Here is a 23,503-nt window from a genome sequence, read left to right on the forward strand (position 1 = left end):
CCGACCCCAATTCCCTGTTTAAGCTTCTTTTCAGCTCCCGTTCTTCCCGTCAAATCCCTCACCCATGCACTCACTCTCGCTTCTCACCACCATGCTACTCTTCACAACAAAAGCCACAAACCGGGAAGGCCTTGGCATTTTAGTCCCGCGGGAATCTTTCTCTCCAGATTCTCTCGTTTGCGGGGGAATCTAGACCTGGGTTCTCCGCGTCTGGGCATTTAAGCTTAACTCAGTTAGAGTGGAAGCTAATGGCCAGTAACAAGCTAGCAAGATGAGAGCGCCTTTGCAATTTTTCCCTTCCACTTTCCATCCTCTCGGTTATGTGGCCAAGAGGAGAATACATCGCCAAGATGTGTATATAAGCTGGGCATCCTCCTACCCCAGATTTTGATCATCAGCCAAGCAGACAAGACATCTCAAGCGTCTTAGCAATCTCGGCAACTTCACTCATCTATCTTCTACTGCACTGGTTGCTGCATCGCCACCATGACTGCCACCGCCCATAACAACATCAGCGACACTGACGTCCGCGATGAAAAAGCCGAAGTGGCAGAATGTGTCGAAAACGCCGTCAATCCCCATGGCCACATTCCCGCCACTGAAATCCAAGCTCGATTTCCTCTTCTGAGAGATCTTTCCGAGACGCAGATGTCTGCGTTGAACAAGAGTGTTCTCAAGAAGGTTGATTGGCATATGATGCCTTGTGTCACTCTCATGTTTCTCATGAAGTAAGTTACCTTCCCTACTTGGGTTAGGGAAAACAATTGCTAACCATGCACCTTTTGCAGCTACCTCGATCGCATCAACGTCTCCAACGCTCGTCTCGCTGGTCTTCAGGAAGATCTCGGCATGTCCGACACCATCTGGAACACCGGCATTTCTACCTTCTACGTCGGTTATCTCATCGGTCAACTCCCCGGTAATCTCATCATGGCCAAGACAAACCCCAAGCTCTTCCTCCCCACCGTCATGCTCATGTGGAGCGCCGGAACCATCTGCATGCCCGCCATGACCAACGGTGCTGGCTTCTGTACTGTTCGTTTCTTCATCGGTTTGATGGAAGCGCCTTTCTTCCCTGGTCTGACTCTCATGACTTCTTCTTGGTATACTAAGGAAGAAAGTCCTTTCCGTATGGCGATTTGGCACGCTGGTAACACCATCTCGAACATCATCTCTGGTTTCTTGGCTGCTGGTATTTTGGAGCATATGGATGGTGTCGCTGGTATGAAGGCCTGGCAGTGGTTCTTCCTCATCGAGGGTATCGTCTCTGTCATCGTCGCTGTTGTTGCTTTCTTCGTTCTTCCCTCTTGGCCTGACGACACCAAGTTCCTCACCGAGCAAGAACGTGAGATGGCTCAGTACCGTATCCTTGTTTCCAACGGTGGTATCGAGGAGAAGGTCGGTGGAACCTGGGATGGTGTCAAGGAAGCTGTTCGCGATCCATTCACCTGGTACTTCTGCCTCATGCACTTTGCTCTCGTCACTGCCCAGAGCTTCAAGGATTTCCTTCCTTCTATCATGAACACCTTCGGCTTCAACAAGATGACCACCTACCTCATCCAGGCTCCTCCTTACGCTCTTGCCTACATCGCCGCCTGTCTCATAGCTTGGTCTTGCGGCCACTTCATGGAGTCGACATACCACGTTGTCATCCCAATCATCCTCTCCGCCGCAGGTTGTGGTATCCTCATCGGCACGATCAACGTCGCAGCACGCTACATCGGTATCATCCTTTTGGTCTGCGGTACCTACAACGGTCTCAACTTGCAACTCTCGTGGGAAACCACCGTTGTACCCGCCCCTCGTGCTAAGAAGGCCGCTCTTATCGCCATTGCCAACTGTATCAGTCAAGTCAGCCACTGGTTCAGTCCCTACTTCTACCCCCGAAGCCAGGAGCCTTTCTACCGCATGGCTGGTGGACTTTTGCTTCTTGGATGTGCTTTGACTGTTCTTTCTGCTTTCCTTGTTCGATGGAGGGCTATCAAGCTTAACAAGAAGCTTGATGAGCAGGAGGGCTGGACTGAGAACTCTGGTGTTGAGCGTGGCTGGCGTTACAAGTACTAAGCTTGGGTCTCTGGAAGGATTGGTCTCTAGAAAGATTGGGAGAGGAGTACTGTGGAACCTTCAGATTGGCGGTGTTTGGGCGGTAGCTTAATCGTTTTACGCATCATATTTACGAGTAATGAAATTATGTCGAACCAATACTTGTTCTCGATCTGAGTGTGAATTGTTCGCAAACAGCCTAAGAGACGAAATAATCTAGTCACTTTATGCTATCTTAGACCTGCATTCAGGAAACTCTATTTGGGCAACTTAAGCCTTGAAGGAAAATTCTTCTGTTGCCGATCTGGGTTATGAATAGTCAGATAGTATACATATTAATTGCTTTCATACACCCGAGTAACCTCAACTGTCCTCAAAATATGAGAATCATCAAGACTCGCTCCACGTCCCCCCTCTTCCCCAACACTGCCCCCCTCAGTACCATCCCCAGCTCTTACTTTCGTGGTAACACACGACTTTCCATCAGGAATGAGAATATTCTCATCACTCCCCATATTCTCATTGTAATGCGCACTCTCAGCATTATGTGTCGCACTTCTCGACCTCTTATTCGACCCACTCATCATCTCAAACTGCGACCGGGAATAATTCGATGAGTAACCGGGTTTGTCCTTGTGGAGAATCGACTTCCACAACATGGGCATAAACGGGAAACAAGCGCAGACGAGACCAATTCCACACTCGGCGATACTGTTTCTGGTTAGCTGCGAGATGTTCGGACTTGGGGTTCGGGGTTCAAGAGTGACTCACCCAGTGAGATTGATTTGCAGAAAGACATAAGTCTGATCTTGACTTTCCCCCTTCTGGATAATAAACACCAATCTCACAAGACTAAAAACACATGCCAAACCACCAACACCAAAGATAGCCACGATCTTCAGTTTCGCCACCCACCCAACTTGCAACTTCTTAGTAAGCGGACAAGGAAGAAGAAGTACCACGATATCACTCAAAAGGCTGATGATGTTATCCACCAAAATGAGAACACGCTGGTTGAAGCACTTTCCGTCACTGGTAGCGCCCCAAAACATGGATATCGGCCAACAGATGAACATTTTAAGGAAAAGCATGACAATGTAGTATATGCCCATTGTTATGAGGAAGCCGTAGATCCATTTGACGTAGGTTTTGTAGGGGGCGAAGATGCTGGCTAGGAAGAGAAGGATGGCGGCTTTGATGGCGAAGACTGTTGGGCCGTAGTTTACCATCGTTGCGTAGACGGTCTGGCTGTATTTGGGGACGAGGTCTGCTGGGACGTCCCATTGGTGTAGACCACCTCCGTACCTCAGCACTATACTGGTCAGCTTCAGACCCTAAGGTTGAAATAAGAACTTACTCAGTAGACAAATGACACAATATCCCATCAAACCAATCTTCAGAAAGTCAGGCCATATTACGCATTACTAAGGGACAGCAAGGACTCACATATCCAATGACACAAGCAACTGTAACCAGGTTAGCAAAGAACAACGTAGAAGAACGGTGCAATCGTACTGTCATCAATCCGAAGTCTCGTGGAAAGCCTGTAACGGGCCCACAATCTCAGAAACATGAAGATCGAGCATATAACCATGGTAATCGTGTTTGCTGCAATGCAAATGTAATACATCTCACGATCGGGGTTGTCGAAGTTGGACTCTTGCCCCGGTGGGGGCTCCATGCCTGGTTTGACCATGTTGCGTCGCAGTTCCCAGACTCTCGGGATTCTTGTAGGTCAAAGTGCAGAGACCGGCGAAGATGAGTAGCAATCGAAGCGAAGTAATGAATCGAGGGGATCCACGCGGAGTATATCAAGCGAATCTTCAGGGGCCGACAAAGTGGCAAAAGGTCATCACGGGTTCTTCCAAGATTATTGGCTCAGGATGTTCCGGTAACAAATGTCAAAAAGCTGACAGACTACCGGGTCGATCTTTGCCGAGTCACAAGGATCGAACGAGTAACAGAGTTGGTAGGATCTGGAACCTTAGGTGGCGCACATTGTTCGCATACAACTATCGAGTCTGTGAGCAAACATCTGTGCTGTATTTTGCGTTTTGTTAGTTATGATTAATGACAAACATGAAAATGTGTGCGATTGGCTACTCGGGTAGAAGCATTGCATTATCCCCACGCGGCTGAGAGAACTGAGCCCTGGCGGATGGAGTACCTGGTGCATATATCTTAGGCGAGTCATTTTAATTAACTGTTCAGTTCCATGCTAAGATGTTTGGAAAGGAAGGGTCTGCGGCAGTGGACGTGCGCATCAACCGCCGATCACTCTCCATTGACGTTCTTCAGCAGACTGATCACCACGGAGAAATATCCCAATATGTACGAAACCTTTGCAGAAGGATCTTCAACCTGCACAGAGAACGGAGATTAAAACATGCATCAAACCTCGGCACTCAAACGTGTAAAGAGAGAACAATGTCCTGTTGGTTGGATGTTACATGGCGCTCAGACTCGTTAATGATCGACGGTGGGTCCCGGAAGCGGCCCGTTGAAGGGTGAGCGGGAAGAGAAAAGAAGGGTATGATATGATATGATGGAGGGTCGCTTGCGATTATTCCATTGTTCTGTTGGCCAAGGTTCGCTAGTTTCAGGTGGATTCTTGAGGATAAGAAAAAGCAATTATACCCATTGTTCTTCACAGTGGCTGGCTCTGTACTTTAGGTACATGATTCCAAGATCCAATGCCCCTGTCTACTCCTTCACATGCCATGCTCGGCTAGAAAATAGCTTGCGCATTGGGCGGGGAAGATATTCCTCCACGCATGTTAAACGGCGACGAAACCATGAAAAACGTCCAACGGTTTAATTCCTTGCACGTCTCAGCCAATCTCTCAAGGTCAAACAATTCGCCTACCCATCATTAGCAAAACTTGTCATCATATTGAACGAACTTACCGATTGGCATTCCCCATCCAGCGAGCATATACTCATGCATCAAAACACCCCCCTCAGTAGGTGGATACACCTGGAATCATTAACAACCAACAACAGCCAACAAGACCAAGGTGGAACATACCTCCCAGCTAATCGCATCACCGGCCACAGCTGCGAAACCAGTGTTCCATATCCACTTTAGTACATCCATTGTTCCTTCTACACCTGCATGTTTCGGAGATGTCGTGGCAGCGTAGGTTTGTTTGGCGCAGACGTCCATTTTTGTCTCCCATTCTTTTATCACTCCGATTCTGATCAGGAGGATATCGCCGCGCTGGAAAGTGATGTTGCATTCTTTTGCAATTTCCAGAATCTCGGATAATTTGATGGTGTGTTGGGAAAAGGTTGTGTATTCGATGCCTTTCTTTTCGGCCCATGATACGTAGTCGATTAGAACGCCACGGCCTGCATCATAAGTGTCAGAGGGAAACTTGTGACTAAGGTGAGAACTGACCTGTAATTCCCTCTTGGGCCCAATGGTGAATCCCAATCCTATCATTCTCCCGATCAAGAATCTCCTCCTTCGTAGTCCCCCCGTAGAACACACGCTCCTCACTACCCTCCTCAACAGGCATACTAAAATGTCTCAAACCATCCCACTGACTACTCTGCTGCGGATTCATAACATAAATATCATCAAAAGCCACACCATCCAGCAACGGCACCATCTTCATCTCACAGGGCTGGCGATCAAAACAAGCATATTCGAGCTTATTCAGGTCCCAGCCTAGATTAACTCTTTTTCCTGTCAGGATTTGGGTTTGGGCTGCGTGTGCGACTCGTTCTGGCGTGAGGAGTACGAGACGGCCGAGACCTTCTTCGTGGGAGTCTGGTTCACCAATCCAGACCTTTTTCGGGTTCGGAAGTTCATCCCAGGACTTTTCCATGATTGAAGGATCCATTGTGCTGGAATGAGGGCAACGTAAGTAATTAAGATGAGTTCAGGTGATGCAGGAACAGATGTAATCATTGACGTCCTTGTTATACGTACAAAGATCGTGATCTGGTAACGGACTTCAATCCGAAAGTAGACAATATGATCCGGTTTTATGGATCCATGTTGAAGTCGTAACTCGTTTGTTGGTCTCAAATGCATGTTTGGTGATAATTACTCTGAACCCTGCATGTGGAAACTGTCACAATGGGAAACCACAGCGACTATCAATTTTATCCCTGCAGTTGCAGAACAATGGCGAGCATGTCTACTGGGGATCGGCAACCGAGTTCCTAGTGGGGGTAGCACCGTTCAAAAGCGAAGCTCAGAAAGTAAAAATTGCCGATCAGACCTTTTGTTTTCTGATCAATTCTATTCTTTTCTTTTCTTTTTTCTTTCTCCCGCATCGAGTGCGAGTTGGCATCCCGGGTGACAATGCCTCAGACAGGAAACCAGACAAGCTTGTACAACAAGCTCGTCATTACTTTCGTCGCGATCGGCGGCACAGTACGTTCCCTCATCCTTCTCCCAAAACTTTAACTAATCGGATGCGAAGACCTACGGCTACGCAGCATCAATCATAGGAAGCACAATCGGCCAACCAGGCTGGTACCAATTCTTCAACCTCCCTCAAATTGGCGAACCAGGCTACGATACCATCACTACACCAGCTATAGCCACAGCGAACGGTCTTTTCTCCGCTGGTGGTGCTGTTGCGTGTTTGATTCTCATGTGGGCTTGTGATTATTATGGTCGGTTGAGGAGCATCCAGTTTGGTTGCGCGTTGGGGATTGTCGGGGGTGTTTTGCAATGTGCTGCTCAGAACCTTGCGATGTTTCAAGCTGGGAGATGGATTATGGGCATGTGTGTCGGTCTCATGGCGACTGTTACCCCGATGTATCTGTCCGAAATGTCCAGTCCTCTGGCGCGCGGCTGGCTCGTCGGACATCACGCCATATTCCTCGTCTTTGGCTACATGCTCTCCTCCTGGATCGGGTTCGCAGTCTACTTCTCTTCGAACCTCGAATTTGGCTGGCGCTTCCCTCTCGCCTTCCAGATCCTCCCACCCGTTGTCCTGCTCGCTGGATCACCGTGGATCCCTAGGTCACCGCGCTGGCTTATGTCCAAAGGATTGAGGGATGAGGCTTGGTCTGTGTTGGTGCGATTGAGGCGCTCGGCTTCTGATCCTGAGGATCTTGTTGCGAAGGAGGAGTTTTATCAGATTGATAAGCAATTGGAGCTCGATGGCAAGAAACTTGAGGCATACGGAGGAAGCCCTTGGAAGGCTGTTTTGAAGAAAAGCAGTTACCGGAAGAGGATGATCATCGGCTTCATGACTCAGTGGGGTGCCGAATTTGGAGGTCCTCTCATCATCGTAAGTACCCGTTTCTGGCTTAATGCTCTTTACTGACCTGTACAAGAACAACTATGCTGTCATCCTATACACCAGCCTGGGTCAAACCGGTTACATGCCTCTTCTCCTCTCCGCCCTCTGGCTGACTACCGCTGGTCTCATCTACAACCCCGGTGGAGCTTGGCTGCACGACAAGGTTAACTCTCGTCGCATGATGTACATCACCGGTTTCGTCGGTATCGTCATCACGACGTCCGTCTACTGCGCCATGATCTCTCTGTATGCGGGTACAGATAACAAAGCAGGTAACGCTATTGGTGTGCTTTTCATGTTCTTGTACCTCGCTTTCCAGGGCACTTTCTGCAACACAACCATGTACCTCTACGTCTCAGAAATCTTTCCTACCGAGATCCGATCAATTGGCATTGGATGGTCCCTCTTTGGCCAATTCGCCGGTAAGCAATACCACCCACCTTGTTCATCCCATACTGACCCTACCAGCTACGATCATCCTCCTCCAATCCGCCCCAATCGGCTTCAACGCCGTGGGCTGGAAATACTTCCTGCTCGTCATCGTGTGGAGTGTTCTCTTCATTCCAGCCATTTACTTCTTCTGGCCCGAAACAGCACGTCTTTCACTTGAAGAAATTGGCAAGCAATTCGGCGACGAGGTCGCTGTGCATATTAACGATGCGACGGATGAGGAACGGGCTGCTATTGACCGGAAGCTGATCTCCGAGGCTCATGGAGATAAGGCGCCGGGAAATGCTGTTAATGGGGTGCCTTCTAGCAACAGTAGCCAGAATGTAGCTGCTGAGAAGTAAGAGGGGAATTGTAATGGGGCTTGAAAGGGTTCAGCTAGGATGGATGAGTTGGTAGTCAATTGAGCTTTAACGGTGGTTCACGAATTGTTGTCTCTTCTCTCCTCATAACATTCCGCATGAACACCATGTTGATTGACATGATCTAATGTCCTACCCCGATTCAAATCTGCGACAAGCTCGAGCCTCGATACGAATAGCTGTACCGACCACACCCACACCTCATCACCCTCAAAACCATCGCGATCCAGACATGTTGGCAACCCTTTCCTCATCGCCGGGACTTCAAAATCTCTCTTTCCTCTCTTCTCATCCGACGCCAAGCGCAACATGTACCGTCACGGTCGCAGGATCACCCCTGCACAATTTCACATGTCGCACATCTCGACCAACAGTGGATTAAGGACCCAGTCGTTGGATCGACAAGTTGCATAAGGGAGTCCTCCCGTACACCCGCCCGCCCTGTCACAATCCTTCGAAGCAAGGGTACCTTGTCTGCCGACCTTGGCATTCCATTGTTCTCATGCAACTACAACCAACATGCATATCATGACCTGATAATTCCTCAAATGGCCCTCCCACCATCAACATCCAAATTAACACCGGTAATAAACTCCGCATCCTCACTTGCCAGAAATACCGCGGCTTTAGTCACATCCCTCACCTCACCCATTCTGCCCAGTGGAACATTTCCCAGAGCCTTCTGTACCTCGGGAGTAATTTCTTTGCCGATAAAGGTAGGCAAAAGACCTGTCATTGTGGCGAGTGGACAAATGGAATTGACACGGATGCCGTCCGGGCCGTATTCTGCTGCTAGACCCATTGTTGCCTTTTCTGTTAGTTGTCCCTTGCCCCTTGTCTCTTTTCTCTTTGCATTAGGAACTTGGACGTACATTTGTTATGGCACCTTTGGATGCGTTGTACCACACCAATCCAGGTCTTGGACGGTGCGCCCCGACTGAGGCGATGTTGATCATGGAACCCTTTGTGCCTTGCTTTTTAACCTGTGCTGTGAAGGCGTTACTGCCCAGAAAGACGCTTTTGACGTTAACGTTCATGACCTTATCAAACTCCTCCTCGGTAACAAGATTGGTACTCTGTCAATGTCAACAACAATCACCACCAACTAATTGTCGCACAACGTACCTTGTTCTGGTAGCTCGTCCCCGCATTGTTGACCAAAATATCAACATGTCCCCAAGTCTGCACGGCTTTCTCAACCGCACTCTGCCAGTCTGCTGCTTTCGTGACGTTCATAGCGTGGAATGCGAATGACTCGGATGATGCTGTGACTTTCTCACCTGCTTCAGTGTTGATGTCGCAGATGAGGACTTTGGCGCCTTCTTCGGCGAAATGTTCTGCGATACCTTGGCCGAAGCCAGATGCGGCGCCTAAGCTTGTTAGATTGGCAGTAGAGTGGGATGCGGTGCATACCTGTGACTATGGCTACTTTACCATCTAGACGACCCATGTTTGCGATGAAGTGATTGAGTTTGAGGTGAAAATGATGTACGGGGCGGAAAGATATATAACCTTGGACTGCTGTTTGTGCGGAGTCGTCGATTGATGCTCGACTTGACTGTCCCTTGAAGAGTGTCGATCTTTACCAACCCCGGACGGTGGCTTCTGTGCCGGAGTGAGCCGGCTCCACATGTGGTTGGAGAGTAGCAAGCGGGGAACATATTACTAACCAACATGTTATGCGAAAACATACCCTAAAGATAATATGACGACAGCTACCAACACATTTCCCTGTCTAATTCTAGACGTTGAACCTTCACGAATCGGATCAAGAAAGCCATAGAAGTGGTCGATTTTGCCCTATGACCCATTTGGACCCAAATTCTCACAAGCTATCGATATCCAGAAAGGCAACGTGAAAAGACTCATGTTTTTTCATGATTACCATGGACGACATCAGGAACGCTTCACAGCGAAATTCAAGCACGGCTCCTTGTGGTCAGTTTTTGTATCGCCGATTCACGAATTCAGATCACAGGGGCGTCACCAAAATGCTGGTCTAAAATTTCGCAAGCGGATAAAGGATTTCGTCTCTTAGTGCCAAGAATGTTGTATCCTTAGAAGATCCTCAGTTGGCCCATTTCATCCTCTTTCTCCTCTTTCTTGGTCTAGTCCCCCTTCTCGAGTTCATCCTTCTTGGGCTCATCCCTCTTTCCTCAACCTTGGTCATCCCCCCCTTCTCCTTGTTGTCGAATCCCTACTGTCGATATTAGCTTGCGGCACACTTCGATAGGTCGAGAAATCGAGGGCTATGTGATTGCTAAAGTTGACAGAATCTTGATAAAAAGAGAAAGGACGGCGAGGATATATGAATATAGCCCGGGGGACTCACGCGATCAGACATGTTGAGAAGTGTTTTTGTCTGTAGATATGTTAGCTCTGAAAGTGCAAAGCGAGATATAGAACAAACTTACGGTTCGTTTGTGTGTAGGTTCTAAACAAGAAATGACTAACGTTAGTAATGTTCTTATCCAGCCCAAGGTTTATCAGCACTTACGAGTTGAAATTGGTGGCAGAACTGACACAATAGTGTCAGTAGTCTGCTATATCAGGCAGAATAAGGTCGCGGATCGATACTTACGTTGTTGAGTCGAGAGAACTGTCGAAAATAGTTAGCAAAGTGATACTGAAGAGCTCAGTGTCGCTAGGAGCCATGATGGGGACATTCACGATTCGTTGGCTTTTGCTACAGAACAATGTCAGCGAACTGCCATACAAGTCAGAGGGTGAAAGGGATCGGAACTTACAGCTGAAACGTCGAAGACTGTAAAAATAGTTAGCAAATGATCTCATAAAGCATCGCGATCAAGTCTGTATCTGCTGACAATTGGATTCAATTGAGCCTGCGGGGCTGCCTGGCCTCGTCGCGCATATCGCGAGGGACGTTGGGGCGAAGTCCAAGACTGTCGGGAAGATCGTCGTTTCGGATAAGATGATAGGAATCCGGGGCAAAGAAGGGCGCACTCACGTTGCGTCGAATGAAGCCCGAGTTTGGTCAGCGGGCATCTTTGCTTCGCCGCAGTTGAGGATTGCCAGTCTGTTGTTGCTGTTGCTGGGCGGGCGGGAAAGAATGACAGGCAACCGCCAGGCAGTTTCGTGCCACGTGACAGCGCGATGGGCAGACGATGAATGAGGAGTTGGTGGCTGATAGACCCATGATTGGAGTCGCCTTGTTCAAGGTCGTTTGTTGGAACTGTGTTGAAGGGAAAGAAAAGAATTTTCGACAAGAGAATGCGCTCCCTGTTTACGCGTGTCTTGACGCGTTTGTGCGAGATAAGAGGGAAGGTGCGATTCGACTCAAGCTCTCCTCCACCAGGGCAAACATTAATCCGGTATGGCAAATGTTGCGGAACGCTCGGCGATATCGACGAATCGCCGGCAAACGGCCAGCCAAAAAAACAGAGCTGAGATGCGTGGAAGAGATACGGCGGGAGGTGCACATGAATGGTCCTGTACCGATGATTGATCACTGTCACTATCCATAATCAATATCAACCACAACTCTGAGTGCACGGAGTAATTGTCGGGCGAATGCAGTGAAGCGAATCCAGACAAATGCGAGACAGTGAAGCTTGTCCCTCAATAGGTCAATTCTGCTGACACTCAAATGGCCCTACCTACTGTCACATGGGAAGCTCAACAGGATCACAATCTCGATTTCACCCTCTGACCCTCCAGGCATACAGCTTTCAACCGCCCACTCAAAATCCCCGGGTAAACCCAATAAACCACTTCGCCATCTCGCACCATTCGCTGACACTTCCAAAGTAAGGTGACCTACATGTTAGTCAGATTTCACAAAGTGGGACTTGGTCTGTCTCAGCAGGAAGAACTTGTGTATTTATAAATGTTTTTTTTTTCGCCCATTCCTTCTTCTCCTTCTTGGGCTTCTCATCATCATCCTCCTCCTCCTCGTAGTTTAGTTGGCCTGCAATATGTTAATGATTTGCGTTCCAATAGAAGAAGATAGACATTACTTACGAGGGCGGCGGCACGGCGCTAGATAGCTCAGTCAGTACAAGGAGATAAAAGGATGGGGGATGCGTGTACTTACGGAGCGAATCCATCGCCACAACTTCAAACACAGAACAGTCAGTCGATGTCTTTCAAAGAGCATGTTGTCTGTTGACTCACAATTATCGCCATGTTGGCGGCCTATAGTGGAATGTCAGAAGTGTTGTAAAAACCCAGAATACAAGTACTTACAGCGAGCAGGCGCTGATCGCGCTGGATGGCCTCGTCAACGGCCTTTTCAAAGAGTAAGTATCTAATGTTCTAGACTTCGACAGACTGACTGGAAGGTCAACAGTAGTAGGGTAAGTCATACCAGAAGCTCGGCCCGATTGTACTGGATCGAATTAGCGCAAGTCATATTGTTCGGGGAGAGATACTCACGGCCAATTCCCATTCGATTTCCTATTGTCACGTCAGCATGTCAAATAATTCAGTCGTAGAGCAGATAAATTACCTCGGCGGAGCCGGCGGGGGGGCGCGCCGGATCGTACTCATGTTCCTGTAGTCTGTATAAGCATCAAGCCCATACCAATCGTTACGCTGAATGAGTGAAGGTAGTGACGAGGTTGCTGCGTTCGAGGACGAGGTGATGTGTCGGTCGGAATGTCGAGAGAATCGAGAGATGACGGGAGGGACTAACATCAGAACTTCCCTCCTGATTCTGAGGTTAGTCACCTTCATGGATACATTGTAGATTGGGGGGACTTACGCAGCGGCGGGCGGGCATGGTGAAGTTGAATTTTCTATACATATGTTAGTTCTGAAACCGTACTGTGGATGATGTAGACTCACGATTGTTTGAAAAAAGAAAAGTCTATGACACGGAAACATAAACGTCAGTAATTGTCTTGTTAATACCAGAGCGGTGCTGGTACGTACGGGGTTGATATGATGAGCTTTTGCTAGAAGAACTAGGTCAGCACTCTGGCATACCGGACGGAAGACGGGGGAGATCGAAACTTACTGCTGGAACGCGCAGACTATAGAAAATGAGTTAGCAAATGATCTCCCATGGACGCATCGCGACGGTTGGGGGATACTCACTGTATGTGTGTGATGGGATGAAGAGAAGAAAAACAAAAGATGAGCTCTGCGGGGATGATTTTACCTTGGACTGTCCTTGTTCTCGGGTATGGCAGGTGCAATCCCTCAGAATCCACCCATTTGGCAACCGCACGTGTGCTGAATCTCCATAAGGGGAAAGTACGGAATCCAACTTTGACCATGGCCTCGAAAAGTACAGACATCTAATAATAACATTTCACGATTGAAAGTGGTCGCCGTTCTGAGTCTGGAATGCGACTTGTGATGGGCCAGGAACCTAGGGAATGAACAGTTCACTGCGACAAATGCAGAACTGTCATGTTCTGGCAAGGGATGATCGGAGTACGGCTCAATATTATTCTATACATGAACTGGCTATTCTAAGATGTCCTTGTTGCTTGCTGCATTCGTATTAACCCCCGTTACCTCCACCAACACCAACGCTGCATCACGGGAGTGGCACCAACAGAACAAAGGTCATCACTGAGTCGTAGTAAAGGGAACCATGTTTTTGATAGATAGTTAATGATCAAGGGTATTCCTCAGAGGCTGCTGTTCACCTTCCTATTGCCATGTCAGTATGGATATGGAATGATTGATGCAAGAGGTAGGTATATTACCGCCAAAGAGCCCACCGGGGGCCGGGTTTGGCCATTCTGCTGGTCCTGTGGTTTGTATAAGCCTCAGTCACATGTCAAAACCTCCATCTTCTCGAGTGCGTCAATGGTAACGATGGCGACGATTTGCTGGGTTGATCGAGGTGGGTGAGAATTGAAGGAGGAGGGGAGCGACTAACGTCTTTGTCGGGGGTCTGATTCAGAGGTTAGTTATCAACATCAGTACACTGCAGAATGGGGGAACTTACACGGCCGGGCATGATGATGGTGGTGTTGTCTACTGTTATGTTAGTCCTGGAAGCATGCACAAGAGGGAAAAGACTTACTGTTTTTTTGAAAAGAAAAAAGTCTAAGAAAAAGCAATGTCAGTAATCTTCCTGCTAGCACCGGTTGTGCTGCACGTACGGGAATGGTTTGATGAGCTTTTGCTAGAAGAACAAGTCAGCTATCTGCCATTCCAGTGAACGGTAGGATCGAGACTCACTGCGATACGCGAGAACTGCATAAAATCAGTTAGCAAAACAATCCTCGAACGCATTGCTGTTGGGAGACACTCACTTTGTTTGTGATGGCATGAAGAGGGGAAAATGATTCTTTGCGGGGGTGATTTCGCCTTTCTTTGTGCCTTGGCCCCAGCTTAGACAGAAGGAAAGAAAGACATGATGCAGTGTTGAAAACATACAAAGGTCGCTCCGTGCGCATCCGAGTCAGGGCAATCCAGCGGCTTAGCCGACTGACGGAAAGCTTCTTGCCATGTCACCACATCGATGATCGACCAACAGGGTAGACGGACTACCTCCGCGGGGGGGGGGGGGGGGGGGGGGAGAAAGGGGGCGTGCCAGGTCGTTGTTGTTCATGCTTTCTTTTGGATGGCATTGACAAGGTTGCAGGGTTCGAGAACGACATCATTGAGGTCGGGACAGCGAGAGATGGTGCTGGTGTTTTGTTCATGTTAAAAACGAGAACCTCTCCTCTGAGTCAGCCGCGGGGCGGGTCAGGTCGCTGTCGGAGTTTGATCCGAAGGGTAGGCGAACATCGGCCGAAAAGCTTTCGACCGGTATAGACGGAGCCGGGTCTCGAGCGGTCGGTCCAGCAAGTCAGGTGTGTCAATGTCCATCGGCCAAATGACTCGGAGCGCACGTAGAGGGCGTTGAATCATAACGGATCGTCAAAGCTGGTGGTGAAGTTGACCCCGGTGTTCACCGGCAAGCTGTTCTCACGACCAAGGCTGTCTCGAAGAGAGGGATGGCATCCTTTTGCCATCAGGACGAGATTCCCAGCTGTGGAGATGGTCGCCAGCGCGGTACTCTGCTACGGGGGACGCCCAGAGAATGTGACACGGCTTCGGTCTTGTTGATGAGCATATCTCTTGCAGTAGGCGAGGTGGGATGCAGAAAGACGACGGCTAGCGAATTGTCGGATATGGCGTGGCCGGTGCGAGAGAAGCGGACGTCGAAGTTAGCAGGTACAGCACGTCGTAGGAGCTTGCAGGCCAGACTGAGGAAGGTTCAAACGCTCGAGGCAAAAGGTTGGCCATAGTTACCAACGACTTTGGGACTTTGGCCACTGGGGCCATCTGCTGCTCCTCTGCTAGTGAGGCTGGTGTTGCTGCTGCTGGTAGTGTTGGCCGGACGGTGCTCGGTTGGCACGCAGATAAGTTGGTGGTGATATCCGGGAAAATACCGCGAGAGCCCTCACGATAGTTTCCGTGGCCGCGGCCGCCGCGTCGGCTGATGTAGTCGAAGTTGTTGCCGTAACGGTCAGACAATGATAAGTTGTAGTGTTCGAGGATCAGATCATTGTTGTCGGGACGGTAAGACATGGTGTTGGTGTTTGGTTTGAATGTAAAACATCAACATCCCCACTGAACCAGCCTGGTGGCGGGCCACTTGTGTACCGCGGCGTTCGCGACGATCGGATCGCTGGAGGAATCAAGGACCAAAGTAGGTAGCGAGTCTGTTGACAGAAGCGACGGGAACCCAGGACCGAGACGATACCCGCAGACTCAAGGGTGAAGGCATTGAGCTCAGTATGGTAGGTGTCTTGAGCTTCTGGCAGACTTCGGGAACGTCTGGTACGATGATCGAAGTAGAAGTACCTGGGCATTTCGGTGGATATTCGGAGACGGTGGACTGCGCAGGCCGAGTGGCATTGAAAGCTGTTGATCGAGTAAAGACGACGATCGAGGAGCAGAAGTGACAGTAATCGGGTCTTGGGCACACTTCGCCGAGTCGTCCAGGTCGTCGAGCCTAACGAGTATTTCGGCAGGCGGCGCTTGCTCAATATCTTCAAGTCTGGGATTGTCGTATCTTTCTCGGGACATCGTTCGATATCGATAGTAGGGAATGGCAGCCCGGGCAAGCCAATCTGTGGCAGAGGAACAAAAGGCTGGGTAGGTGGAACAGCGCTCTCGGCCTTTGCTGGAGGCTCACAGGGCTATTGGGTAGAAGTCGAGGTGACTGGGAGGGGTAATCGGGGCGGGTGAAGGGAATTCATAGTACTAGGGCATCGAAGGAAGACCACTGAAGGAGTCAGGGTCGTGGGAGAGCAAGGATCGATGTGGCTAGGACGGCAAGGAGCGCCGGGCAATCGCTTCCCCCGGTTCTCCTCTCATCCATCATGCTGTAGCCTCTTTGCCTTGTCCCTTGTGGAAAACGTCAAAGCCGGGTTTCGAGTACTTGTCGATGGCCGCTGGATACCTGAGCCACTTGGGCCACCTGCTGCTACTGCTGGGGCTGTAATGTTAGCCACGCTAGAAAGAGTCAGTCGGTTAGTGAGTCGTCCTTTGGAGTGCTTACAGACGAGGAGCGTTCGCCCCCACGATTGTTGCCGCGGCTGTGACCGCCACGGCGGTTGTTGCAGTGTTGTAGCTTGTATAAGCCTCCAGCACATTCCGAAAACTCCCATCACTTTGATTGAGTGGGTGGCGATGATGAGGGTTCGAGCACGAGCTGCTGCACCGATCGATTGGTGGACGGAATTGAACGACGAGGGGGTGAAGTTTTTGTTGTACTGCTAATGCCAAAGTTAGTAAATGTGGTCAATATATTGCAGGTGGGCGAAAATCACGCTATCAGACATCGTGTTTGATATGCTCCAAACGAGATCAGGGAGCAGAGCCATCGGCTGCTGTTTCGGCTGGTGGAAACTACCGGCATGGTTGTTACGGGGGCGTAGAAAGTATCATTTCGTGACGACCTATGACGCAGGTCTTGATGACGCCCTGTGAAAGGAAAGTTAGGAAAGTCAAGCAGAATGAAATAAGGGTACTGACATCCCGGAGGCGGCGTGGCGGTTTATCTCCGCCTGATGGTTGGTTTCCTCCTGATGAGGCTTTTGTCGCAGCATAAGTCTCCATCCGGACCACGGTCACTGAGGCTCGACCTTACTTTCATGAGATCGCGGTCTTTCTTGGTGCTAGATTCTTCGCTCCGTTGGCAGACGCGTAGCCTTACGGCTGTCGTTGGAGCGTGTACCTCATACCGCACATTTGCCCCCACCCGCCGCTCAGTCGTAACCTGCAGCCCCGCCTCAGGCACAGCCGGGATCCGGGTTCTCTACTCGATGAACCGCGGAGCATCTCGACGGTGATGTGGCTGAACCAAGGTGCGCCAGGAGCGGCCGCCTTTCGAGATGGGTGGACAAAAAGAAGCTTCGGAGCCCACTGACAGGCCGTTATCGAGCTTGTGCCGTGAAATAAATCGAGGCGTGGTAATGGCGGAGCGTGTTGAAGTTGGGAGCGCGAAGTGGAAATCGAAAAACCCAGGCAGAAGGCAGCAGGCAGCAGGCCACCGAGGCGTTCTTGTTGTCCAACTCGTCGAGGCCAGTGGGGATAATAAGAAGCTGAGGTGTAGGAGGCTTTCTTCTTGTGCATCAGAGTCACGAGGAGTATGCCTTATCCACCTGTGGAATCATCTGGAAGGTTCTCTTTCGCCCCGTGAAACCACTCGAGGAAGGTTGGGTCCCGTTCCTTCTCTTACCGCGCCTACTGGTCGCCACAAATGCGCCACTGCGGCTGATGCTACAAGCCCTTACAGTTGTAGAAAATCATAACCAACTTCGGCACCAAGGCGAAAATGCCTGAATGTTGTTGGACGTATGCGGTGCCCACTGGGCGGGTGGAATAGAAAATAAAGAACAATTGGTAAATATGACCATGTATAACAAAAGATGAAATGAATATGCATGCAAAGCTGGAGCACCATGATTCAATCAAGTACAAATTCAGCGTACAATGTCGCCACTTCCATACACAAGGTAAATTATTCTCGCGGATGTATCTAAAAGCACCTTGGAGTCCCAAACTGAATCTTTGGTTCCCACTATTCCCCATCCTCATCCCCATCCTCGCTGCCGCCGTCCTTACGATCCAGATCACCAGCGTAAACAAACTCTTCCGTAGGGTACAGTTGACCTAGGGGACTATTAAATCGACTATTTTCCCCATGATCTCGACGAACAAGAAGCCTGAATACGTCTCTAGGGCGCAGATTGCTAGGATAGTTTAACCCCCCCAATCCAGGATAGTCTATCAGGAAGCCATCGATCTTCTTCATAAATGTGCTAGCCGACGGTCTGAAGTGCACAATATGGGACCAGTCAACCTCGACATATTCCTCGTCGCCGTCCCGATACACTGTGTCATGGTCCTGAGACAGCGTGTCATACCACCAAGCGTCCTTATCGATGATCCATAGCGCGTCAAGATAACCTAGGTTCCGGTGATATTCAAGAAGCAGAGACCCAAAAAAGCCGCGCGCAGAAATTTCGCCCTGGAGGCGGGAAAGACAGTTCGGAATATTCTCAAGCCAGCTGTCATCAAACTTGACGGCGATATTCGCGACAACGATGCGCGGCGGAACACAGTGACTATTGGAATGAACGAATGTCATCTCTAAGTCTGAATCAAAGATTCCTCGTTGCAAAGATTTCCAATCATCGACCTGGATACAAAAAATATCCCTGTGGGGATAGACAAGCACACGACACTGTTCTTCACCCTCGCAAGTCTCAATGAATGCTGGGTGCGTGGAATTGTCTCCTCCAGCCCAGTCCCCGCGACAGTTGTCCAAAGGATCAATGGCGATCGCTTGTTCATGGACCCTGGCCCAATTATAAAAGCGTGTGTGTTTGGCGATAGCCTCTCTTGACTCCTTACAGGCCCTCCAAAGGCCACCATCAATTAAGAAGGCAGATCGGCTGCTATCGCCAGTACCAGGGGATTGAGACCAGTTGTCAGGCATTGCGACGATCAGACCACCTTCAGCGGCCAAGTAGTGTAGGCCACGGTTCGAAAATGTTGGTACCGGTTGACAGGCTGCTTCCCATATTTGCAACCGCAGTTCCGCCGGCAAGCGGGTGAAGCGATGGAAGACGGCTGAAGCCATTTAGAGGGTGGTGTTTGGTGAGAATGGTTCAGAAGCCAAGTTGACGTCGAGTGCAAGGGTATGCGAGATGACCAAGCTCGGTCATTGACGGAATTCAAGTCGTATTTATAACCGAGTATCAACGTAAAGTTTACAAAAAGGTTTCGTTCACACGAAAAGTGACAAACTGACTGAAGGTTGTCGAAACTGTATCGTGCCCTCTCATTCCAGTGGCCTGGTAAGAAGGGATTAACTGCGAAGATCAAGATCAAGGAAAAAAAGGACATGGAATGTAAATGAGCAATACAACCTAATTAGGGTCCAAGTTCAGAAAGCGGTCCGTCCCTACCACAGCGACTTCAAGCTGTATGATATTCTACGGCATGCTTTGCTTCCTCCATGCAGTCCCGCGCGCAACCCTCTGTCCTTTCAAAATTCCCAACAGTCCATATACGTATCAGTACCCTCATCCAGGCCGTCGTCCAAATCGTCATCTAAATCCTTTAAGTCATGAAAGTACCAGCCCCAGGTGCAGTGCGAGACCTCGCGCGGGTCGCGCCCTATCCTAGGATCCTGCGCCTCATTATCTCGACGAACAAGGAGCCGAAATACCTCTTCAGGCTCTGGATGAATGTGATAGGGCTGATGGTCCACCATCCACGCACCAATTTCCATCATAAAGTGGGATGCATTAACCGACGCATCTTCAGTCTCATAGTGAACGGCATCGGACCATTGAACCTCGACATACTCGGCGTCGAAGTCCCGATACACCGTATCATGGTCTTGAGAGTCTTTGTCAAACCAGAAAGCCTCCTTGTCGATAATCCATAGTCCATCGAAGCTCAATCCTTTCCTGGAAGACTTGGAATACAGATACGCAAAGTACCCCTGGGCAGAATTCTCCCTTTTCGCATGACTAACGGTGCCTGGAAGATCATCAAGCCAGCTCTCATTGAACTCAAGGGCAATATTACTGACAGAGAGCGTTTCCAATAACGACGGCATAAAACATATCTTGATCCGGATGAGTGACATCTCCAACTCGATGTCGTGGAAGTCTTGTTGCAGAACTATCCAATTGTTCACCTGGATGCAAAAGATGTCCGTGGCGGGGTGGACAACCATACAACATTCTTCTTTCCCTTTACACGTATCGATGAGTGCAGGGTGAACACACTCCTCTTCCCCAGCCCAGTCCGCCGATAATTTGGAGAAGGGTCGGTGTTACGAGTGTCGGGCGACGACCTTCCTGGAGTCTTTACAAGCTCTCCAAAGGCCACCATCTATCAGATACGCAGATTTGTTGTTGTGTTCCAGGGATGTTCCTTCCTGGGATTGATGCCAATGGCAGGGTAACGAGACCACCCGTCGGTCTTTGACGGTGACATACTGTACGCAGCGCTCCGATGGGGTGGATGGAAAACATGCCGATTCCCAGATTTGTAGTCGGAGTTCCACCGGTAGTCGGGCGAAAGGGTGGAAGGTGGAGGTGGCCATGTGATGGGCTGGAATCTGCCGAGTGTAGTTGAGAAGGCGAGTCGGCGTCGAGGCCAACGATAAGCGAAGTAACGAAAGTTGGGCTTTGACTCGAATGAGCGGCGTTGAAAACAGCGTCAGCGCCTGCGAGTACGGAAAGTCAGTGGCCGAAACTTGCTGAGGCACGGGAGGTTGATTACTATTTATAAACAGCCAATAAAATGCGTTTGCCAGAAAGTTTGTAAGAAGGTTTCGAACAAGCATTGTTGCGATGGTATTGTTTTGAGACTGCAGACTACGACATGACCCACATGGCTCGACTTTCTCGTGCAGGCATCGGGGGCATGATAATGCAAAGTTGTATTCGTTGAGCTTAACTCTGTATTCTGTCTACCGAGCGAGATTCCTGGAACCTTGACACAACATGCCCTTGGAGAAGATGAAGGTCGCCAAGGAATCTGCATTTTGATGCCTATTTCTTCGGCTCCCAATCAATCACTCCATCACAGCAAACTCTGATCTAGCCGACCCATTCCATCATGGAGGTTCGGGTTCCAATTCCATCGACCGTGGCTAGAGGCGTATGGGTTGCAGAGGGTCTATGGACAGTGGGTTCTGTCAGCGTCTGACGTTCAAGTTGTAGAAGATGAGGTGCGGTAGCCAAAGAGCTCTTGTGTGGAGGGCATACTAACCATGTGAGGGTATCGGAACAGGCAAGATCTAGAATGGGGGAGAAACGACTCCAGGTCGACCAGACCAGGACAGCTGCAGAGGCGAGGCTCAGGTGGTAGGTGGTAGGTGAAAGATCGATGCGGCAGTAGGGTGACCGAGCTGAGCTGTCGAGGTTAGGAGCCGGATTCGGGCGCTGAAGCAGCTGGAGGGTCGAAGGCAAAGACGTTGTCCTGGCGTTCGGGAGCGGTGGTCATTGTGATTGGACAGTCGAGGTGGAAAGACGGATTTGCAGCAGTGGGAGAGATCAAGTCACCGCGGTGGGCGGGACGGGAGGAAAGGCAGGCAATCTGCAAGAAGCGTCAGCAAGGCCTCCTCACCGGATGGAGCCATTTTGAAACGAGGCAACAAACCGCTATGTGCGTCTCTCACATTGCCTGGAGTCCAGCGGACCAGGTCCCCGGGCGACACCACGTGGAGGTTGTGAGAGTCCGACTTCGTCGCCCTTCCCCCTCTTGCAACAAGCTCAACCGCCTCTTGGGTAGGTCGCGTTGGCTGTTCATTATTCACCCTTCCACTCATCGCACCCCATCGAAATAAAGTAACGCTCGGTAACTCTGGCATAGGTAGCACAGTGATCCGGCAACAAGCACATCTGCGCCGCAGGTAGGTCGCAGTGGCTGTTCAGTCTTCTTCTCATCTCATGTCGTCTCGTCCCATCCCAATGAAGTAACGCTCAGTAGCTCTGGCACAGGTGGCACAGTGTTCCGGCGACAATCGTAAACGTGCCATAGGTAGACCACATCTGCTTGTTCAACTAGGTCACCGAGCCGTAGGTAGGTCATCGTGCCTGTTCATTCTTCCCCCCATCTCATATCCTCTTATCCCATGTCTTCTCATCCCATCTCATCTCAATAACTGATGCGCAGAAACCCCTAACCCGAAGGAAAGCGAGAGACCGTCAGTTGGAATATGATGCACAGCAACTCCTGGCCCGAAGACACAGCAGGGACGCCCGAAGACACAGCAGGGACCGGCAACAAGCTCACTCGTGCCGTAGGTAGGTCACGTTGGCTGTTCATTCTCCATCCTTCAGCCCTGTACCGCTTCCTCTTGATCCAACTTCTTGTTCTCTTCTCGTCTCGTCTTGCTTCTTGCATAATCGATCGACGTCGGGCTTCCATTCGTATCACGAGTGGGTATAAATCTCGGTACGCCTCGATGGGTATCTCGCCTCGTCTCGTCCGTCTTCGCGTTCTCGTATCTTGTTCGATGACGGCGGCTTGGAAGCTCAGCCAGTCAAAGTCCTTTGTTGATAGCAAAAGGAGTTTTTGGGATGTCTTCAACCTGTCTTCATCATATCTCGTCTAGTTGTATCATTGCTTCGTGGCTTGTATCTCGGCTTCGACACTGTCGATCTTCTGGGACGGGGGACTCTCGTTCTTCTGAGATGGGGTCTTGCGGTCGTTCTCAGCGTAATGTGTCTGTATTTTCTGCGTGGAAGTCCTGAAAGGTACTCTCCAGCAGGGACTCGTCAGTATCATCAGAGTCCACGACCTTGTTAGCTGTCTCAAAAAGCTTGTCTAGTTAGTGACAGGATGCGGGGCTCAGCTGCTTGTACTGCTGCAGGTCACAGAGGACCGTGTCAGCGAAATCACCATGCTCGCGTGCTTGAAAACACGGACGACTCGGGCTGGGAAGTGCCAGATAGGAGGCAAAAGAAAAGGTAAACGGGCGGATGCCAAGGCGATAAGTGATCCGCAGATATGGCGGTTGACAAAACGAAATGGATGCGGTTGAAGGTTGGAAGCGGAGACGACTGGGAGTGTGAGACGCGGTGTTTTTTTGTCTGAGTTCGGGGACCTCAGGCAGCGGGTGGGTTGTGTTGAAGGAGTGGCCAGCACTGCCGTCAGAAGGCAACAGCCGCGTACACCACCGCAGACTGGAGAAGGAGCGCGATCACGTCTTCATCACCCCTCAATGATGACGAAATTTCTTTTCAAAGGCAGGAGCATCAAGCTTGCGGCAGCATTTCTTTGAAGTGGGAAGGTAGGTAGTCACTTGATAGCACCTCGATTATGGCGACTCCCGTCATCAATCATCAGAATCACGACCACAGCACCTACCCAGATCGGTAGGCTAGAATGTCAAACATACGTCTGAGTCTTCGTGTCATACGGGTAGGCCTGGGGAAG

General features: G+C 50.0%; 8 protein-coding genes across 8 annotated transcripts; 2 read left to right on the plus strand and 6 right to left on the minus strand.

Moving 5' to 3' along the window:
• Nucleotides 1-486: 486 nt before the first annotated feature.
• B0J16DRAFT_419195 (major facilitator superfamily domain-containing protein) lies at nucleotides 487-2,118 on the plus strand (the record flags this gene model as incomplete). The annotated part of the gene is made up of 2 exons (XM_046133809.1): nucleotides 487-728; nucleotides 789-2,118. 2 exons carry the CDS (start codon nucleotides 487-489, stop codon nucleotides 2,062-2,064), a joined length of 1,518 nt encoding a protein of 505 aa, XP_045978300.1. The 3' UTR covers nucleotides 2,065-2,118.
• A 260-nt stretch (nucleotides 2,119-2,378) lies between these two features.
• On the minus strand, nucleotides 2,379-3,739 carry B0J16DRAFT_365498 (uncharacterized protein; the record flags this gene model as incomplete). Its single annotated transcript, XM_046130013.1, has 6 exons — nucleotides 2,379-2,754; nucleotides 2,815-3,355; nucleotides 3,401-3,437; nucleotides 3,490-3,509; nucleotides 3,559-3,605; nucleotides 3,672-3,739. 6 exons carry the CDS (start codon nucleotides 3,737-3,739, stop codon nucleotides 2,379-2,381), a joined length of 1,089 nt encoding a protein of 362 aa, XP_045978301.1.
• A 1,032-nt stretch (nucleotides 3,740-4,771) lies between these two features.
• Nucleotides 4,772-5,891, minus strand: B0J16DRAFT_406334 (uncharacterized protein; the record flags this gene model as incomplete). Its single annotated transcript, XM_046132957.1, has 4 exons — nucleotides 4,772-4,905; nucleotides 4,951-5,020; nucleotides 5,072-5,394; nucleotides 5,444-5,891. 4 exons carry the CDS (start codon nucleotides 5,889-5,891, stop codon nucleotides 4,772-4,774), a joined length of 975 nt encoding a protein of 324 aa, XP_045978302.1.
• A 467-nt stretch (nucleotides 5,892-6,358) lies between these two features.
• On the plus strand, nucleotides 6,359-8,120 carry B0J16DRAFT_406336 (general substrate transporter; the record flags this gene model as incomplete). Its single annotated transcript, XM_046132958.1, has 4 exons — nucleotides 6,359-6,430; nucleotides 6,480-7,298; nucleotides 7,345-7,732; nucleotides 7,779-8,120. 4 exons carry the CDS (start codon nucleotides 6,359-6,361, stop codon nucleotides 8,099-8,101), a joined length of 1,602 nt encoding a protein of 533 aa, XP_045978303.1. The 3' UTR covers nucleotides 8,102-8,120.
• A 70-nt stretch (nucleotides 8,121-8,190) lies between these two features.
• On the minus strand, nucleotides 8,191-9,699 carry B0J16DRAFT_294447 (uncharacterized protein). The gene is made up of 4 exons (XM_046124389.1): nucleotides 9,533-9,699; nucleotides 9,245-9,489; nucleotides 8,992-9,195; nucleotides 8,191-8,927 (listed from the first exon to the last, which is right to left on the minus strand). Exons 1-4 carry the CDS (start codon nucleotides 9,567-9,569, stop codon nucleotides 8,664-8,666), a joined length of 750 nt encoding a protein of 249 aa, XP_045978304.1. The 5' UTR covers nucleotides 9,570-9,699; the 3' UTR covers nucleotides 8,191-8,663.
• Nucleotides 9,700-11,958: 2,259 nt separating this feature from the next.
• B0J16DRAFT_376528 (uncharacterized protein) lies at nucleotides 11,959-14,628 on the minus strand. The gene is made up of 21 exons (XM_046130769.1): nucleotides 14,477-14,628; nucleotides 14,353-14,419; nucleotides 14,279-14,293; nucleotides 14,200-14,222; nucleotides 14,121-14,143; nucleotides 14,043-14,071; nucleotides 13,974-13,988; nucleotides 13,813-13,842; nucleotides 13,242-13,380; nucleotides 13,098-13,113; nucleotides 13,013-13,035; nucleotides 12,926-12,947; nucleotides 12,843-12,876; nucleotides 12,588-12,632; nucleotides 12,515-12,535; nucleotides 12,447-12,467; nucleotides 12,326-12,367; nucleotides 12,254-12,274; nucleotides 12,174-12,194; nucleotides 12,101-12,118; nucleotides 11,959-12,047 (listed from the first exon to the last, which is right to left on the minus strand). Exons 1-21 carry the CDS (start codon nucleotides 14,494-14,496, stop codon nucleotides 12,039-12,041), a joined length of 654 nt encoding a protein of 217 aa, XP_045978305.1. The 5' UTR covers nucleotides 14,497-14,628; the 3' UTR covers nucleotides 11,959-12,038.
• A 3,488-nt stretch (nucleotides 14,629-18,116) lies between these two features.
• B0J16DRAFT_389848 (uncharacterized protein) lies at nucleotides 18,117-19,181 on the minus strand (the record flags this gene model as incomplete). The annotated part of the gene is made up of 1 exon (XM_046131839.1): nucleotides 18,117-19,181. One exon carries the CDS (start codon nucleotides 19,179-19,181, stop codon nucleotides 18,117-18,119), a length of 1,065 nt encoding a protein of 354 aa, XP_045978306.1.
• Nucleotides 19,182-19,589: 408 nt separating this feature from the next.
• On the minus strand, nucleotides 19,590-20,589 carry B0J16DRAFT_406339 (uncharacterized protein; the record flags this gene model as incomplete). Its single annotated transcript, XM_046132959.1, has 3 exons — nucleotides 19,590-20,233; nucleotides 20,341-20,446; nucleotides 20,554-20,589. 3 exons carry the CDS (start codon nucleotides 20,587-20,589, stop codon nucleotides 19,590-19,592), a joined length of 786 nt encoding a protein of 261 aa, XP_045978307.1.
• Between the last annotated feature and the right edge of the window lie 2,914 nt (nucleotides 20,590-23,503).

This window comes from Fusarium flagelliforme (genome assembly GCF_020744385.1).
Source record: "Fusarium flagelliforme strain FIESC 12 MPI-CAGE-AA-0113 chromosome Unknown B0J16scaffold_8, whole genome shotgun sequence".
NCBI lineage: Eukaryota > Fungi > Ascomycota > Sordariomycetes > Hypocreales > Nectriaceae > Fusarium > Fusarium flagelliforme.

Bases quoted from the DNA above. Each gene is read 5' to 3' on its own strand.
- B0J16DRAFT_294447 (XM_046124389.1), bottom strand. From the start codon at position 9,569: ATGGGTCGTCTAGATGGTAAAGTAGCCATAGTCACAG. The intron at 9,490-9,532 runs GTATGCACCGCA...TAACAAGCTTAG, and splicing joins TAAAGTAGCCATAGTCACAG to GCGCCGCATCTGGCTTCGGC. The intron at 9,196-9,244 runs GTACGTTGTGCG...TGACATTGACAG, and splicing joins GGACGAGCTACCAGAACAAG to AGTACCAATCTTGTTACCGA.
- B0J16DRAFT_376528 (XM_046130769.1), bottom strand. From the start codon at position 14,496: ATGCGCACGGAGCGACCTTT. The intron at 14,072-14,120 runs GTAAGTCTTTTC...ACATAACAGTAG, and splicing joins TTTTTCTTTTCAAAAAAACA to ACAACACCACCATCATCATG. The intron at 12,368-12,446 runs GTATGACTTACC...CTCTTTGAAAAG, and splicing joins ACAATCGGGCCGAGCTTCTG to GCCGTTGACGAGGCCATCCA.